The sequence below is a fragment of the Buceros rhinoceros genome, unplaced genomic scaffold (assembly GCF_000710305.1).
Source record: "Buceros rhinoceros silvestris isolate BGI_N320 unplaced genomic scaffold, ASM71030v1 scaffold8015, whole genome shotgun sequence".
In the NCBI taxonomy this organism is placed as follows: domain Eukaryota; kingdom Metazoa; phylum Chordata; class Aves; order Bucerotiformes; family Bucerotidae; genus Buceros; species Buceros rhinoceros.
Window position 1 is genome coordinate 12134 of NW_010411107.1, and position 18324 is coordinate 30457.

The following is an 18324-nucleotide window of genomic DNA, read 5'->3' on the forward strand; positions in this document are numbered from 1 at the left end:
CAGCAGGAGTGTGTCAAGGGTGGAGTCCTTCGAGGACCGGTCCAGACCTCCTTTCATGCCACTCCCATTAACGAAACCTAGATCCATTTCTTTTCCCAATGCTGACACGTCTGACTATGAGAACATTCCTGTGATGAACTCTGACTATGAAAACATACAAATTCCTCCTCGAAGGTCTACCAGAGCAGGAACTTTTACTGAGTTTTTTGAAGATCCCAGCAGGGCATTATCTGCAGCTAATGAGAATGACGGCTATGTGGATATGAGCAGCTTCACTGGCTTTGAGAACAAGCAGCAAACCACAGACCAGGAAACAGAAAGGTACTGTAATAAATTCTTATGTAAGACCTGCTAGCCTTGGCCAAACAGGCAAGGCCTCACCTGCTAGGTATTGTAGGCAGATCCTCCATGTTTCCCTCTGAGGAAATTCTTAGAAGAAAGATTGGAAGAATATAAGATAAGCCTTTGTCAGTGAAAAAAAAAAGACAACAAATTAACTCTTTACCTTGTGAATGTGTACTAGCAAGTCCAGTGGATCTGGCTCCTGTGATTTACAGATACAAATCAAAGAACATTTAAAAATATTTGGTTTATCCAAAGGACTAATTTTTATGGCTTGGGAGGTTGGGGAGAGCTTGCTTTGTTCTTCAGTAAGAAAGGCTTCTGACTCCTTGACTGAATGAATAGAGAACCTATTTGCTGGAAGGGGTCCTGCTTTATTTTTTCATTCCTGTAACCTTCCTAAAGCAACAATATATATATAATTTATCTTTCAGAGTGCGTCAGTTAAGTACAGACCAGAAAATCCCAAATCATGAATTCACCAGACTAGACAATTAATTTCTAAAGTTGCTTTAAAGCCTGTCATTATGGCCCTTAGACAGAACTGCTGATTTATAAATGAATTAAATAACTCTGTCTGAAATCATATGCATAAGAATTTTTAATCTCATTCCATTAGATTATTTGCAAACAAGAAAATGTCCTTTTCACAGCTGCATAGGAGCAATGCACTCAAGACCCTTGAATCTGAATGTGAATCTGTCATCAGATTATACCATGCAGTCAGTGGAGTGCAGAGGTGTAAATAAGAGTGTTTTCTGTTAAGTTCATGTGAAACAGGTAATGAGAAAACAAGGTGCAAAGCAAATGAATGAAAAGGGATGTCTTTAATGCAGCTGCATTTTGTTAGAGCTGCGTGAAAAAGATCTTAAGAGAAAGGTTTTCATGACCATTTTCATTCATCGTTCTCCTTCTAAAGATTTAATACTCCTGTTTCTTCGCAACATTTATTTTTTCTGATCCTCTCCTGTCAGTGTGAATGGAAGAAACCATGGGCATTTCACACATCCCTCTTTCAGTATTTCAGATTTGGGGAGTAAAAGAACTTTTCTTTAACATCTCTGCTCTTGCAAACCATTTCTAAGACAAGAATGATGTACCATGCTTTGTCTTTCTGAGAGAGGCGAGAATTGGCGGGGGTCGGGGAGGTGAGTATGACATGGTGAAATGGACCATAAGCTGTGGGCCAAATGTGCCTGAGGCTGAGGGGCCTGGGACGTGGGGCTGTGGTTTAGCTCTCTGGAGACGCTGGCTGGCTGCCGGCAGCGTTGGGAGCCCCTGCAGCAGTGCTGACCCTGGGACCTGGTGTAGGACAGTGCAGCTTCACAACACACACTGCCACGTCCCCAGAGCAGCGCTCAGCAGAAGCTGCACTAGCGGGGCCCGACAGCCAGGAGTCAACACGGCTTTCAGCCGCTTGCACTGCACCCAGCACACTGACGTTTGCTCTTGGAAAAGCTGACCAGGTCTTTGTGTCCATGAAACGCCACCCATTTTAGGTAGTTCTTGAAGAAACAAGTTAAAAATATTAAAACTACGTCAATTGCTGTGACTTGGGCCCATTTATGAACTTCCCCTGGAAGCCTGTTGTTTCCAAGGGAGAGCCAATACAAACTGGTTCAGGAAGTCTCAAGGTCAAGGCGTGAACATAATTTTTCAGTCTGCTGTTTGTTGTGTGTGCCGTTTTTGCTGTTGGGGGAGAAATGAAGGCTAAGCTCCTGAACAACCCCTTTATCAAGATCACCGGGGTGGAGGGGAGGAGCATCAGGCAGCCAGCAATACACATACATTGCAGCTGAGATAGCTACTATTTGCCGTATTTGTCAGGATGGTTTGGACAAAGACACGCCTGAAAAGCTTTGAGGAAATGTCAACAGGTAATACGCATCCAGTGGCATAATGCACTTGGAGAAACAGTGTATGGTCCAACCATGAAACAAAGCAAATTGTACAAGTGCAGGTGCGTGACCCTATTTACACATTCACACGTGGTGTGTGGACACTGCTAAAGCAGTTCTTCCTAAAACACCTCTCAATGGATTTAAGCTTTCTAATTTGAATACCTATCAAACGTAGCTCTACCACAACCACACAGGGTTTACAATTACTTTGACCTCCAGCCTGCTGATATCCCAAAGCTTATTTCAACCATTTGAGATTACGAATGTGGTGGATTAAACCCTTGCCCGCAAACCAGATTTGAGCCCATTTGAGCCCGTGAACCTCTCTCACCTGTAGAGCTCTGGTATTCAGCATCTGCTGATACCTTATGGAATTGCTACATTTTTGATGAACAGCCAAGTACAACTCTTTTATTACATTTCAGAGAACAGGCTGTGAGAGTGCTATTAAAGATACAATAATCTGGGAAGCTCCACTGCGGAGTGAGATTGGGGAAAAGCAGGGCGGGAGGCAGGGATTACAGAAATTGACAGATGAGAAGATTCACTGCTTAATTTTCTTGCTTAAAAGGAGTAGATTTAAACCAATAATTTCTAATTGGAAGCAATCACGTTCATAGAAAATGTCAAATAATGAAACTGTTCTAGAAATATATGTTAACTTAGAATTATCATTGCCAGAATAGAACTGGGAATATTGTCCCCTGAAGGGCAGTTATTGTGTGTCTGGAAAATTTAGCTATCTGGTATTAATAATTAAATTCTGCTTCAGTGTATGACAATATAGATCACTATTAGCCTTCTGTACAGTATAGAAATGATGGGACATAAGTGGAATTGGACAAAAGTCCCCTGATCTTTCCCCAGTCAACATAGCCTGAATCAGACTCAATTTTCATTTGTTTTTGGGAAGTCACTTGCTAGTGACTACAAAGTGCAAAGCAACACCAGCCAGTTGGTCAGGCTGAAAGCAGAAGACCGCTGCGTCCCGACCTCTGGGACAATACACTGTAACCTATCGATCACATTGCCTTGACCCTCAACAGCTAAAAGCCAGAGCAGTTTCACCAAAGTGGCTGCCTAAACTTGCTTTAGATGAAAGTCAATTAGAATTAAAGTATTCTGGCACCTGTCTTAAAGAACAGCTTCGCTAACCTAGCTGCACTTTCAGAGCATCACTGTGCATATGGCAGTGTGATAAACGTCAGGGGGATGGGAAAAAGATACCTCACTCACTCACTCATTTCATAGTCTAGCACAGGACTGCATCCAAGGCTTCTAGGAGAGATAGAGAGAGACTTTTATCAGTGTTTAGGTGAGGTCAGGAAGATGGCCTGAGTTGGATGTTTTCAAAATTTCATTTCCCCTTTTTGCTTTCTACTTAGAGTCTGTAATTTGGATTTACCAGGTTCATTAAGTCTTAATCCTTTTTTCTGCTAAGACAATCAAAATCCTGAGAGGAAAGAAGATAGGGAGAAATGATGAATAAAAGGAGTATACCTGCAGCTCCACAGCTAATCCCACTGGGATGTTGAATGTTTGTAAACAATGAACTTAAAAGCCTATGTTGCTGTTACGTGTACATTCCTATATCCTTCTATATTAAATGGTCATCAATACATGCTAGAAGAAGCTCAGTCTGATCGTTGTACTTAATCAACAGTGGGACTTGCTCAGACTTTGACTCTTGGGTGAATTCTTGGCAGCCAGTGTAGGGACTCCAGGGCTCTGTGCAATTACACCAAGGCTTGCGGTAATTCCTAGTAAGTCTGTAGAATTGCAGTCTTATGCCTGTAAATTACTCCGAAGGCTCTGACTTCCCACTGCTTTTTAAGATATATGGCACCTATCTGATGCTTCTCAGCTTTAGTACAATCAAGAAAGCTGATCGCCTCTCTCAGTATCCCATTCCTTTGTAAATGTTTTACTCCCAAGGGATGTGCTTCTTCAAGAAGACAGAGAAAAAATTGTCTTTAGTAGAAAGTCAGGAAAAAAAGCACGGTTTATGTGCGTCAAGCAAGTGATACCTTTCTTTTAATTTGGACAGACCGAGTTTAGACAGGTGCTTAGAGACTGATACTACAGTGCCAGCATCTGAAGCGTTAGCACTGTAGAGGATGCTCCACGGGTAAGCAGCTACGTTACAAGCTTTGTAAGCAATCCTCTTGCACATAGCCATAGGCCATCGGGGCTTCTGCCAGGCCAACAGGCAAGTTCACAAGATCAGTGCAAACCAGCTCCACCATGTATACTAAAATCATATTATAGTCAGACAGCAGTAGAACCACTGCCTGTGGCTGATGCGCTGTAGAGAATGCAAATCCCCCTCCTTTAAAAAAGAGGGAAAAAACAGTGGATGAGCACTGGATCTACTTCCAGTAAGGTAAATCCAGGAAGTGGATTTACTCTTCCAGTGAGTATTTAGCTGTTCCTTTGCCTCACCACTGGATTCATCAATCTATGTCCTATTAAATTATGCCACTTAAGTGATTATATCCGCTCTGCTCCCTGCAGGTCATCAGTCACTGATTAGCTCCAAGACTGCAGCCAGGGACAGTTTGTATGACCACCCATTCCCTACCCTTCTGTAACATACACCAAAAAAAAATGAACAAAAGCTGAGAACAGTAAACATCTTGGAACACAAATTATCTGCCTAAAAACGGTCTGGATAACATGCTACTCAGACCTTCATATCCTCTTCAGCTTAAGGTGAAATTTAAACCATTAGAGTGGATTTCCTCCAACACAGCATATGATTTTAACCAATAAAATCAAGGTCTTACTCCCGTCTCTCTGCTTCTCCAAATGCGAAGCACCTAAGTTATATAAGATTAAATCACCAACTCTCAGAGAGGCACAGTGTGGTATCTAAGCCCAGCACATGAAAGATAAGGTGAAAGTCTAGAGATAATTATGTAATGGAAGCTCCAGTATAAATAGTTCACACAACAAAACAGCAGTGACCAAGAAAGGACAATCAGCGCACCCATACTTAAAACAGTAAAAGGAATATACAGGAATTTTTTTTTTTTTATGATTGTGAATCAATGCCATTTATATAAACTCAAGGAAATTCACAGTGCTTTAATTTACATAAAAAACCAGTAAGTTTCCAGATAAAAAGAAGGTTATTAGAAAACCCAATACAGCAATACTGCTGGGTTTGTCACAGTGGCAGCATGTGAAGAGGTGCTCAGGTACTGTGGTGAAGGACAGATGGGGAACCAGGCAAAGAGGTGCTTATGTGGGGAGAAACACTTATGAGATTAATAAATGTACCTGATATGATTTGAGAATCACAACTGACAGAATCCATCAGCTCTTTATCAAAGGCTGGTGTGGAATGCAGCTCCACTCTTTAACTGCATCTTTAACGTGTTTAAGAATTAGAGAAGTAGTTGCCGAACTGAGGTTCAGTAAGGGCGCCAGTTAACCTACAAGGCTGTTATTTATTGCTTTGAGCAGAGAGGCACAACTCGAAAGTCTGATGCATTCAAGGGCAGAAGCAAGTGTTCAGAACTGTTGTTCTGTGAAGTCCAGCAGAGTGAGCTGAATTAAACCTGCATGCAACTGCACCCATTAAAGCAGGGGGCAGTTGAAGATCCACCTCTTCATTTCTTTAAATTATTTGAATAAATAAGATTTTCTTCTTCAATTTCTTCTCCCCACTCTCCTCCATTTTCTTTTTCTTTCAATTAGTGAAGACATTTGAAACACCTTAACCTAACTTCTACAGGTCAAATAATACCTGCACCACAATTAATCCCCAAGCATGATAGTACTGAGGCCTTTAAGAGTGTCTGCCTTCAAATGCCTGCCATAGGTCATAGCCCTTGTATACCTTCCTCATTGCCAAAAAGGTTCTGGAGATGGTGGCTCACATATTCAGTCTGTCATTCAAGAAGATGCAGCTAAAATTTTTGTTCATAAACAACTCTGTTCTCCCATTAGAAAAGAAGCCAGAAATGTGTCTGAAAGGGTGGTCTCTTTTACTCCTACTTCAAATTCAGACTCATTCCAAGAATCTGAGAGCACTGGAAAGGTTTCTGTAAATGATATTAGAAGAGATTAGAAATGATAATTATCATTAGAAATGATAATAGAAGAGTTCAGGAAGTCTCTTCACAATTGGTTAGAGAGCTCTTTCATTCAAATATTAATCAATCAACAAAGAGTTTAAAGGGTTTTACAGGAAATGGCTGTAAGGATTAGGGCTCCTTGGAAAAGTCTGAGCAAGTAGCACGACTGGGTAGAACAGTGGTTTAGCATTTGAAGTGTGCAGGAGAACCCTAACAGCAACGTCACCGTTTTGATCAGCTCTGGGAAAGAGAGCTGTGGGACTGCATCAGGTGAGCACAGAGAATGGCCTCCAGAAACCTTGAAGCCTTCACTCCTTGGATAAGCACAGCAGCAGTAGGAGCAGATAAAGCACCTGATGCTGGGTGTTAAAATACAGATGCAACCTGTAAGATGTACAGATGCAATCAGAGGACCCTTTCCACTAGTTGGTACAGTTGAGCTGTGGCTCTGAGAGAACCATAAGGCTATGGTCGTTTCTGCCTCAGCAAAGAGCAAACAAGGGGGAATAATTGTAGAGACAGAAGCAAAAGAGCCTCATACACAAGGAGGACTTCTGAAAGGAGAAGCAGCACCACATTTCCAGATGTTTCTGACATTTTCTAAAAAGTGAAGACAGAAGAAAGCCATGTGATTTGTTAGCTGAAGAGCAGGTTTTGATCTGTAATATGCTTGTCCATATGCTGCCCATATCAATAATATTCTCATGCCAAAGAGCAACCCAGTTACCATGGTTTCTTGTTTAGGATAAAACTCAAGGAGAATTCTGTCAAGAAGATAAAATCAGCTTATGGGATTTTTTTTTCTGCTTATCCCAGCTACAGCTGCTCAGTACAGGCATGGCTGTCAGAGGATATCCAAAAAAGATCTCCATTTTTAACACCGTTCACACTGTCTTTTGGCTTACTGTTGTATACAGTAATAGCAATGCTGCCAACATTAGTTCATGCTCTTTCACCCCGCATTTGGAGTGGAAGCAAGTTATCTCTAGACCAGACCTGGAGACAAACTGAGGCAAAGCAGGCTCTCAAGGCATCTGGCTTGGGAGGAAAGTTAAGCCTTGAGCTACAGATCCAGCCTACATTTCAGTTAGTTATTTTGAGAAAGATGTTCCTATCCTTTCCTCTTTTTGGTTTCTCAGAGAAACAAATCCTATCTGCTGATTCCCCACAATTCCTAGTTTTCTGCTCCATAAATCCCTGCTTTGTGCCTACACTAAGCTAGCATGCACTCATAACACTGATGAGAAGCTTTACAAGAGAGAATTTCCCTTCTATAGGTCAAGCGCTTCCCAGGGCTGACGATAACGTTAATTATGAAGGTAGTAGAGAAGTGGTCTACTAATGGGGCTCAGGCCCTCTAAAAGATGTGTATGGGTCTATAGTATGGAATTCTGTTGACAGTTATTAAGCCAAGGAGAAACATGGTTCTCATAAGCATTGTGAGAGGTTTTTTGAAGAAACAAATTGTTTTTGAAAACTTATACAAATCTATACATAGAATCGCTTAGGCTGGAAAAGATCTTTAAAAGCATCGAGTCCAACAATTAACCCAGCACTGCCAGGTCGCTGCTAAATTAGCACCACATCTACACATCCTTTAGATACTTCCAGGGATGGGGACTCCACCTCTGCCCTGGGCAGCCTGTTCCAGGGCTTGACAACCTTTTTGGTGAAGAAATTTTTCCTCATGTCCAACCTAATCCTCCCCTGGGACAACCTGAGGCCGTTTCCTCTCGTCCTGTTGCTTGTTACTTGGGAGAAGAGACCAATCCCCTCTCTCCAGCCTCCTGTAGAGACCAAAAAGGTCACCCCTGAGCCTCCTTTTCTCCAGGCTGAACAACCCCAGTTGCCTCAGCTACTCCTCATAAGACTTGTGCTCTAGACCCTTCACCAGCTTCTTTACAGCTTTTTTTCATCTCAGTGTGGAACACCTGCTGCACTCTGGATCTTGTAGTTGGGAGACAGTCCCAGAGGGAAGGAGGATCGGGGACTGAGCCTAGAGCCAGGGGCAAGAGACATTTTCACTTGTGATCTGGTGAATATGATGGAAAATTAAATCAGTGTGGTCTGAATTGCCACAGGGAGTTAGAAGGTGACTGCAGTCAATGCAGGACTTCCAGCTGCTCTGAGGCAGGGAGCAGTCTGTGGGAGATAACACCTTGCAGCTCAGGTCTGGACATGCTTCACCTTGCATTGTCAGGCACTAGAGGGGTGGGGAACTGTCTCCAAGACAGCAAGGACAGAAAGATAACTATTAAATGCTCTTGGATGGCAGAGCCTTTCAAATGAGCGCCTTTGAGAAGTGTCTCTGGACAGTATTGGTAATGTCGTATTGATACAGAAGGAGAGATTTCAATACGCTGTCCAGATTTAGGTATCAGTCTTACAGCAGCCCCATGATTGCTCTCTTGTGTCCTCATATCCATGGAGGCTGTTTGTCCTGCTTCCTGCTGGGGATGCAGGTGTACTTGTACTGCAGGATGCAGGATGCAGTACAAGTAGTTGGGAAGGCAGTGTGCCCCCCAGAACTCTGCATTGTCCCTCCCCATCCTGCACACTCAGCAGATGGGTCCCAGCACGGCCTCAGAGGACTGCTGCTGCTCAGCCAAAACATGCAGGATCTAACCCTCGCTTTGTTTTTGAGGAATCACAGTCTCATAGACCTCCCAGGAAATGGTCCCAAGTCCGCAGCAGATGTTGGCTTTTTTAGCAGCTGGAGTCCATTCGGATGGCTACTTTTCTGATCACATTACACTGCAGAGGAAGAATGTGTATATGTCATCATCTTCATGTCCTGAGGGCTTATAAGCCTGGATAGACTTCTTGTCTTCTCTGTTTCCTCAACCAGAAACCTATTTCAGTGGGGTTACACAAGAGGAGAGGGTCTGCCGAGTATTGCAGATTTGTCCTGGATGATGTTTGTGGAGCACAGAAGTGATTTAAGAATTTAATTGTGATTTAAGAATTCCTAGCACCACACAGAAAAAAACCCATGCAGTGCAGATGGAGTGATGAGACTGCAGACTGGCAAGATGTAGCCTGTCTGAAATGGTCAGGTCCTTTACTGACAATGAGTGTTCTATGCAAACCTTTCTCCTCTCCCACCTCCACCCTTACTGACAAGATTTATTGAATGAGATTGCACATTACAATTCTGCAGCCCTTCCAGATTCCACTGCCCAATGATATAGGGGATATCTCCGGATTAGATTTGTAACAAAAACAACAGAAAGCTATTGCATTTTAAATGCAAATCTAATCTAGTAGTTTGTGGTTTGTGGTACCATCCAGCAAAGTTATTTATAACATGCAGCACATTTTTAATTATCCTGCAAGAATTCTTCTTTTACAGGACCTGGTGGGTTAATGTAAAAACTTCCTTAAAGATTTGCTGTTCAGTGGCATACAACAATTAATTTTATCTTAATCGACCAATTAGAGTTGATGGATGGAATAACATATTTAAAAGGCACTGTCTGTTTTGCCAACACCCCTCTTACAGAGCTTATAAAAGGACCCTTTCACATGAGTAATTGGCTGGATTAATTACATGCCATCCTTCAAAGACCTAGAGCAAGCAGGTTTACCATCAGAGAACACCTTTTGATGTTCTGTCTGACTCATGCATTATCAGTATCACAGGGATGTTCTCAGTATTCTTTCTCTCAAAGGAAATACGGCTAGATACTGATGAACTGAGACAAGGCATAGGTGCTTGGATCTGTGGTCAGCAGTCCCCATCCAGACATTCTGAGCTGTCTCAAATTAAATACCTCTTAAGTCTGTTGGTAGTTTGTCCTTATGTCTTGCATACATTTAGTAAGTCTGGCCCCAAACCTTGGGTATTAACCCACTGCATCTTCCCCTCGAGGCAGGGGGACCTATTGAAGAATAACTAGCTTGGTGTTTCTGATGAAAGTTTCTCAGTGAGGCTTCAATCTCAGGTATCGGACTGCATTCTTAGTTCTGAGAGTTGGCTAGAAGATCTCAGGAAAATCTCTCTTCCTTATCACACATTCCTTCAGAAGCAATGGACTGCAAACAGCACAATACGTCAAATCATCTGGTGAAATACACAATACATGAGCTAAAATTGAGCACCTCAAAGTCTTTCCTTCAAACTTCCTGCTTTCGTATTGTCAGGCTTAAAAAATCCAGACAATGGCAGTGAAATAAAAACACATCACAGTGAATACACTCAGGGTAAAGAGACACAGTGTGAGTGACATAGTAAAATGACAAAAGTGTAAAAGCATATTTTAAACTGTGCCGGACAAACAATTTATCTTGCCATTTGATTGCTGTTCTAAGGAAAAACTCTGCATCAGTGGCTGCAAGAGAAATAAAAACGTGTGCTAACGAGAAAGTCCAAGGGGGAAAAAAACCCCAACAAAATAAAGGAATTCTGTAGTTCCCAACAATTCTTCTGGTTGTTTGGCAAGAAAGAAAAAGATACAGACACTGAAGTAAATTCTGAACTAAAACATACTTTTGAATTGTTGAACTAAGATGGTTTTGATTTTCCAGAATTATTGGGGGGTGGGGGGGAGTCAGAATTAATTAATAGATTAATCCCAGACAAATGTCACAAGTCCACACAATTTTTAATCAAGCCAAGCCTGATTTTTCAACTAAAAAAGCCCAAGTCAAGCAAAACTGCAGTCAGCTCTGATTTTAGGCTGGGAACTGAAACTGCCGTCTTAGGAGAGGGAGGAGAGTCAGCGAGCACTGTGTTCAATCCTACGTATTAGCAGTTATGTTCTGTTTCTCTCATCCTGGAAATACTCTGTTTTAACAACTGGGTAAATCTCTGAAACACAAGAAACTTCAGTTCACTTGGTGTTTTCCCCCAATGTCAGGAAAGAAAAACCAGATACGACGTCTTGGTTAGTTTAGAATTGCAGAGGCTCCCCTTGTTTTCCTGCGAAGGCTGCAGGGTGGTTGAGTCCCCAATCGATACATGGTCTCAAGTCCAAAGGGAATCCCTGCTGGAAGGACAGCCATGAGATAAGATTTTTCTTGGTAGTGTCAGTTCCTTTCATATGTCCTCAGATCTCTCTGAAAGCTGATAAGAAAAGCTGCCAAACCTCCCTGCCCTTCTGATAGGGAGGTGTTTATGCACACCCAGCTTGCAGGAGCTCAGGAACTTTAAAACCCAAGAGACTGGGCACTGCTTTGATCTGGGCTGGTCTTTGTGAGGGGGAGAGAGGCATTCTGGACACCGTCTTGCTCACGCTGCCTGAGGTCACTGAACCTTGCAGCACTAAGAAGCACTATTACAAGGACATGGGAAAAGATGATTGCATTTGTCAGTGCTTTCCCACCCCACGACCAAGGGACAGGACGAGCGTATGCTGGCCCGAGAGCAACTGACAGCTCTGTTTTCCACTTGTGTTTCAAGGAATGCACTATCTAGAACGCCCCAACTCTTTCCTTGTAGCAAAATGATGTTGGGGATCATAGCATGAGGCTGAGATACATTTAGCACAGACATTTAGCACTGCTTCAGAAAGGGTCTGTGGGAGAGATCGAGGCCAGGGCTGACAATCTGTGCAAACGGCCCTCGAGAGTGAGGGACATTTTTTTCAATAAGAAGAGAGGTTGTAAAATCTATACCAATTCCTTTGTGAGTCTGGGAACACAAATAGCTGGAGTAATGCTGACAGCAGTAAGAGAGTCTCACTCCAGTCAAAAATACTTTGTTCTGTTGGTTTGTTTTTGTTTTTTAATAGGGACTATTACTATTGTCATCCAGAGAGGTTTCCTTCTGATCGTAGCTTCACTGCATTTTTCCCCTGGTTTGTTCCCAGTCCTGGCTGCAGGGTGTTGATAAAGCAGCTGATCCTGCTGGTACAGGGAAATGACAACTCCCCTTAAGAGTCCTGCAGGGGAGGATGGTGTTTGTCACACTGAGCTTACTGTGAGTATTTTCCATGGAAAGTATGGAGTAACAAACTGGCAATAAAATGAAAACAGAACATGAAAACTCTGGTTCCAAGTTTTAGTGACTATGTTACACTGCCAAAAATAAAGAAAGAAAGAATAATGAGGAACATACCCCTCATCTCCGATCTATGATATGTGCCATGTCATCAGACAGTTTCTTTTTGTGAAATTTATCATCTTTTTCTAACTGGATCCAGAACTCATGGACAGAAAAAATTGGTAAATGTGTCATAGTTGGAAAAGTAACTATATAAGTGGAATCTGGATGAGAGAATGATACTGTGCCAGATGCTCATTTGGGGTACACTGCTACAATCTGTTGATTTGTACCTCTGAGGATCTGAACAACTGTTTATGATTTGACTGCCCTGATAATCTAGGCTAGTGCCTGAAAACAGAGAAAGCTGAAACATTTTTCAAAAGTGAAAAATTCACGAAAGCATTCTATGTGAACAATGTATCTGTTTTGACAAAGCTTCAGGGAACCTCCTATATGCCATAGCCTAAGATATAGAAAACCCAGTCTCTGCTTCTCCTGGGTATGGTTTTCATCCTAGATCATTCTGAGAGTTTGATTTTCAGTTTTTTGCAACCCAGTGCCTAAAACACCAGACACAGAGAGAAAAAAACACCCACAGGTTTGGTCTCAGGGCAACCAAAAATGAACACAGTTCTGCTTCATTTCTAGAACATCTGAAATATTTTATTTGTAGTTTTCTGAGGCTCAAAAGTAAATTTCTAAGCTTCCGATGTTGCATCAGAGGAAAACAGTAGTCTCCTGGTAAAGTCCACTACAAGCTGAACTAACAGTCCACATTCTGTAGTAATCAGAGTTTGCCATTCTACACATAGCAGGTAAAATATCTTTTTCATGACTGCTCAAGCTGTGAAGGAGTTCAGAGTTTTCGATTTTCAGAGTCCGTGTAAAAGTACGTATCTCAAGATTAAAAGCTGGGTGAATGGGATGACAGTTCAACCAAAAAGCTTCAGGGCATAAAGAGGGGCAATACTATATAGCAGGACGTTGATTTTTGCATAGATAAACATGGCATCACTTGAACCATGAAATCTGTGTGACGGGCCAGGGTCTTAAGAGGATAGGACCATGATGGAAAGCTGGGAAGATTTGTTGGAAGGTCTTAGAGCATCCCATACTTAAAGATTTTCATTTCAGTGATAAGCATACAGATTATTTAGGGCAGAGAACCGTGTACCTGCTGCAAAATACCATGCTACACCATGTGGTATAGGGCTAGACAAGATCTTTTCAGAGTGATTAGAGTTACCTCTTGACCTTTCACAACCTTTTTTGCCAGTGGCTTCAACTCCCCAGTTGTAAAGCAATGCCTACCTGCAGAGGGGTTGTAGAGCTTATCCGTGATTTCCCCGAGTCAGTCAGCTACTTCCCCATGTCAGTGGAGTAGCGAACGCGCTGGGAGTGCGTGAATCACTTGGGTTACCACATCTCTTACTCTACCAGTCTACATTCATATCCAGAGCAGGGAGAGGACTAACAGGCATGCTTTGATACAGCAGGCAGAAGGGCAGCTACAGAGAATCACAACTGGATGGCGACAGGGCATACCCAGATACTTTCAAATCTGTAAAGAGAGTAGGCAGCTCCACTGTATTTTCCATGGCCCATATAGATACTTAGCTCCCCTCGCACTGGGCTCCTTCCTGATCCACTGTATGACACACTGGTCTTCCTGCCTGCAGTGCCCTCTGAGGAGCAAACAGCACAAAGTGGTTGCAGAATACACTGCAGCGATAAGCAGGACGGTGCATACAGCAGGGACACACTGGCGTGCGTACACCCTGCAGAGCCCCGTGGCCTTCTGCAGCCCAGACTATGGTGTTGAAAGTTTAAGCTGACCTATTCCAATGAAGAGAATTCCTCTGCATTGTTCAAGGGGCTTGTCTGATACCGTTCAGACAGCTAAACAGGTAAAAACCTGTCTGCTTTTCTGGCGTGAGCTAGTTTCGGGTTGGGACGCAGGCCGTGCACACTAGCTTTGTTAGTCAAGTGGCAGTAGAGGCACAGCTGGACTCTCCATGCTACAGCTACGCTGCCAGATCTCTGACTGTAATATACACATACCAAGAAAGAATATTGCCCCCTGGAAAGTGAACCAATAAATGTGGAGCAAATCCTAAACCTACCTGCACACAGAACACTTCATTGCAGAGGTAGAAGCAGAAAGCTGCTTCATGAGGGCCAGCGCTCGTCTTTTGTGTGGCGGCCTCAAGCTGTCATAACTGGGCCATGGCTTTTGGCCACATCATGACACAAGCTCCCTGGGCTGACAGTTCTGATGCTGGTTATATTGCTGGCTGCTTCTGCTTGCCCCCAGAGCAGAAGGCTGGGCTGCACGTTGCACACTGGTCTGTTTGCCGAGTCCTCTGCCACATCAGCAAAGTCACTGAGGGTGCCACTTGAAGAAGGATGGCCAGAATCGGCGCTAGTTTAGCCTGCGTAGGAGGTGTGAGCACAGGGTCGTTTAACCTGAGGGGCCACAGAGGAACACAAGCTCTCTGGAGGAATTAGGGAGGCTGTATTTAAAGTGCTTCTGAGGCTTGTTCCTCTTATTGCATGAGGTGCTGTTTCATAACAGAGCTCATGACGCATTTTTCTTGTTCCTTCATGGTTTATAAGGCATGTGTTGCTCCTCTTACTCCTAGGTCAGGAAGTCTGCCACAAGTGGTCTTTCTGTCTACTCATTTAGGCTTGTTTATTGCCTTAATACATGCAGCAGCAGAAGTTCTAGCCCCCACTTACAGAGATTTCCTGACACCTTTAGCATACAAACATTAAGGTTTCAAGCTTTGGGACTATCTTCTATGTCAGTATTCCAGTTCTGGAGCTGAACAATAAAGATACAGGATGCTAAACATCTCATTTCAAGCAACGCGGTTTTGTGTAGCTGTGTCATTGTAATCTACCTGCCATTTGAGTGCCGTGAAAAATTCTCTTTCCATTTTCCATTAAAAACTGATGTCAAGGAAGCATCTAGATGAAAATAGATAGCATTCTTTTTACCTTCTCACGTTGCTCTAGCAACTTTGATGGACTTGGCTGTTTCAAGGCAAATACAGAATGCACATCTTAGGAATTGAATTTGAAAGGATAGGCTGATAGGTTTACAATATTTTGCCCTGAAAATGTTAAATATCACTTTAGGGCCCCACTCAAATCAAAATTCTTGGGTTTAAAATTATCACCTGAACTTCATCCTATAAATCCACCTCATAATGGCTTTTTCCCCCCTAAAGTTTACTTTTGGGATCCATTAATAATTCAGAACCTTAAAATCATGCATCAAGCCTCAGAAATCCTGACAGAGTCCAACCAAATTATTGTTTTGATTTATCTTAAGTTGAAGCCAGTCCAGCGTACATGTATGCAATCCTGCATGGGAGCTACCAGTTCGTTCATTCTTTTTCTGCGAAGTTGGTAGCCTGGGATGAAGTCTGACACCTTACCAGCATTCACTGTTCCTAAAGCCCTCCCTTAACTCCCCTCTAACCTCAGTACCATTCTCAGCCTGAGGCATATATCAGACAAAGCTTTTGTGCTTTGAGTTACTACAAGGTTAATTCTTTGATTGCAGGCCAGGAATATTTAAAGCACTGTGAGATCCCCTTGCCAGCTGCTCCTGAAGGCACTCACACTGCACACCTGGGCACTCTTCTACCACTGGATCTGAAAGACTGATGTTGTTACTGCATTGAAAGGGACACCGTAAGGCCATACATTACAAGTGGCGTTTCTGCTTTGGAAATGGCAATTACAAATCATGGGTGTCCTACTGCTCCTAATACCACTTCTGAAATTCCATCTTCTGCCTTTATTCCCCCATGAGTATAACCAGCTGTTGTTCTGCTTACGCACAAATGAAATTGCCATCAGTAATACTATAACAATGTTTAGAGAGAATTCTCTTATTTGGACTCATTATCAAGCAGGGTGTTTGTAACTTCACTTCTAAGCAAGGCAGTACTCGCAAGAAATTAATAAATTGTGTGAGAATCATAGTAGATTCAGACTTTGTGCAGTATTAGTGGTGTGTTACTGCTGCTTCTCCTAGTTTAAGTGTAAAATCTACTTTTTTAAAAGAAAGAAAAGAAAAAAAACCAAACCCTGTCATTATCTGCTTTGGAAGTATCATTTTCTCTGTTATCTAAAAGGCTTTAGGATACAAATTTTAAGTCTTTTCCCAACACAACTTCAAACAGCTTAAAAAAATCCAAGAATATTTCCCGCCACAAAACCAAGCCCTCTGTCTTTCATCAGTTCTGCTCTCTTTTGGAATCAGGTGCCAAGAAATCAGTTTTCTGTTAATAAGCAGATCAGTAAAAAACCTGGCTGCAGCAAATGATGATTGATTCAAGTTCAGTTTTGTGTTTGCATTTCACTGGCACCACCTCCAAGCTGGCATCCTCCTCTGAGTTTCCTCTTCTACTGTCAGTTAAGAATTATGCTAAGCTGGATCTTCTGAAATGGTTAAAATTAGTTGGATCCATTTGCTGCTCTAGTGATCACATTTGCCTAATTGACATCTAATCACGTCTCGGCTTAGGCTAGATTCCAGAATCAATACCGTAGTCCCGCCTGTACTCTGAGTTGCAAGACTGTATGTGCAAACGTGCAGAGCAGATGTTGTATTGTACAAACCTAAAACCACTAAGGAACAGGATTCGTAAAGATCTTCTAGTTCTGTGTATCTCGGTGTAGTCAATAACCTCCTTGTGCAGCCATGAAACCCATCTGGACCCAGACTCTTACCTATTTAAAACTTTTAAACTCTATTATGCACGTAAGACAGCAGAACCGGTCCCCCAACGCTGAGCCACTGAGAGAGAGAGAGAGAGACCCACTGTGCATTACAGACACGCCTTGGCTCCGCCTAGCTGCATCTGCATCTGCATCTGCAACTCCCACAGAATGACTGATGCCGACCTTTCTCTGAAGTGTCTGTGCTTTTTCAGAAATTGCGATTTGTTGGTCAAGTGCCATTGCCTGAATCTTCCATTCTTGGTGTTCTTCCCCAGCATGTGCCTTTGTGCAGGAATCATGCCAGCCTGGCTTCTTGAAAGCCACTGAGAGCCTGTACCAGAGAGCCTGTACCACTGAGAGCCTGGGCCAGAACACCCAGCGGAAAACAGCCACGCTAGGAAGCATGACAGTCAAATGGTTCCAGGTAGATTTCTGTACCTCAGCTTGGCTACAAGAATGTAAACATTACTCTGTGCCTTAACTTAAGCATGGGCATGATCCTTGGGCTACTGATTCCTCTTTGACTTCAGGACTGGGCCATAACAATGAAATCCCTTTTAGTTTGCAGTCAACAGGAAAACAGAAGCAGAAACACGCCCCAAGAGAGATGGACGGAGCCGTTCTCTTTTAGATGCTGGTAGGGATCTACAGTGTCCAAAGCCTCCAGTCTCACCTGTATTGTAAACATGATGTTGCGCTGGGATTAACCACCTCACGCAAATGACAGCCAAGCACAAAGCTGAAGATAATAACAAAGACTTTGTAGTAGGCCAGGGGTTTCAGCTTTGCTTCCCAGATAGCGGAAGAGTAACACAGAGGTGTTACTTCTTCTCATACTCTGGGATGACCAGCAGGTGACCAGCTGAAGGTCACTTCTTACAGGAGATATCTTCTCCTTATTAATGCAGCTCTAGGTGTGTGGCTTATACTGTCACTGATTTCTGAGAGGACTAAGTCTTACAGAGGGCTCAGAGTGAAATCAGAAGGTCTTAATCTGCTCAAAGATCACAAGTGTAAATGTAAAGTGAGTCCACTGAAGTCAGGGCGAACTCTTACTAGTTTTACACCACCGTATCCAAAGTCAGCCTGTCATTAAGATAAGTCATTTTATAAAGGAGAATAGGGCCAAAGTGCTGAGTGGTTTCGCTGTCAGAGGCCATTTGTGCTGTGACTAGGAGTTGCTCAGCAATTCACCTGAAAACCATCCTGGTAATGAGAGGATGTTTTCCTTGTTACCTTCTGTCCCTTGATAGGTGTGAAGTATGGGAAGTTTCAG

At 42.9% G+C, this 18324-nt stretch overlaps 1 protein-coding gene across 1 annotated transcript in view; it reads left to right on the forward strand.

The window, feature by feature from the left end:
- LOC104493229 (FYVE, RhoGEF and PH domain-containing protein 5-like) overlaps positions 1 to 18324 on the forward strand; it is a gene marked incomplete at its 3' end in the record, with an annotated part of 22262 nt that overhangs the window by 2730 nt on the left and 1208 nt on the right. Inside the window, exon 2 of the mRNA XM_010135878.1 lies at positions 1 to 321. This exon is cut by the window's left edge and continues 5 nt beyond it. Coding sequence (XP_010134180.1) covers positions 1 to 321 — 321 coding nt within the window. The remainder of the gene's footprint in view (positions 322 to 18324) is intronic.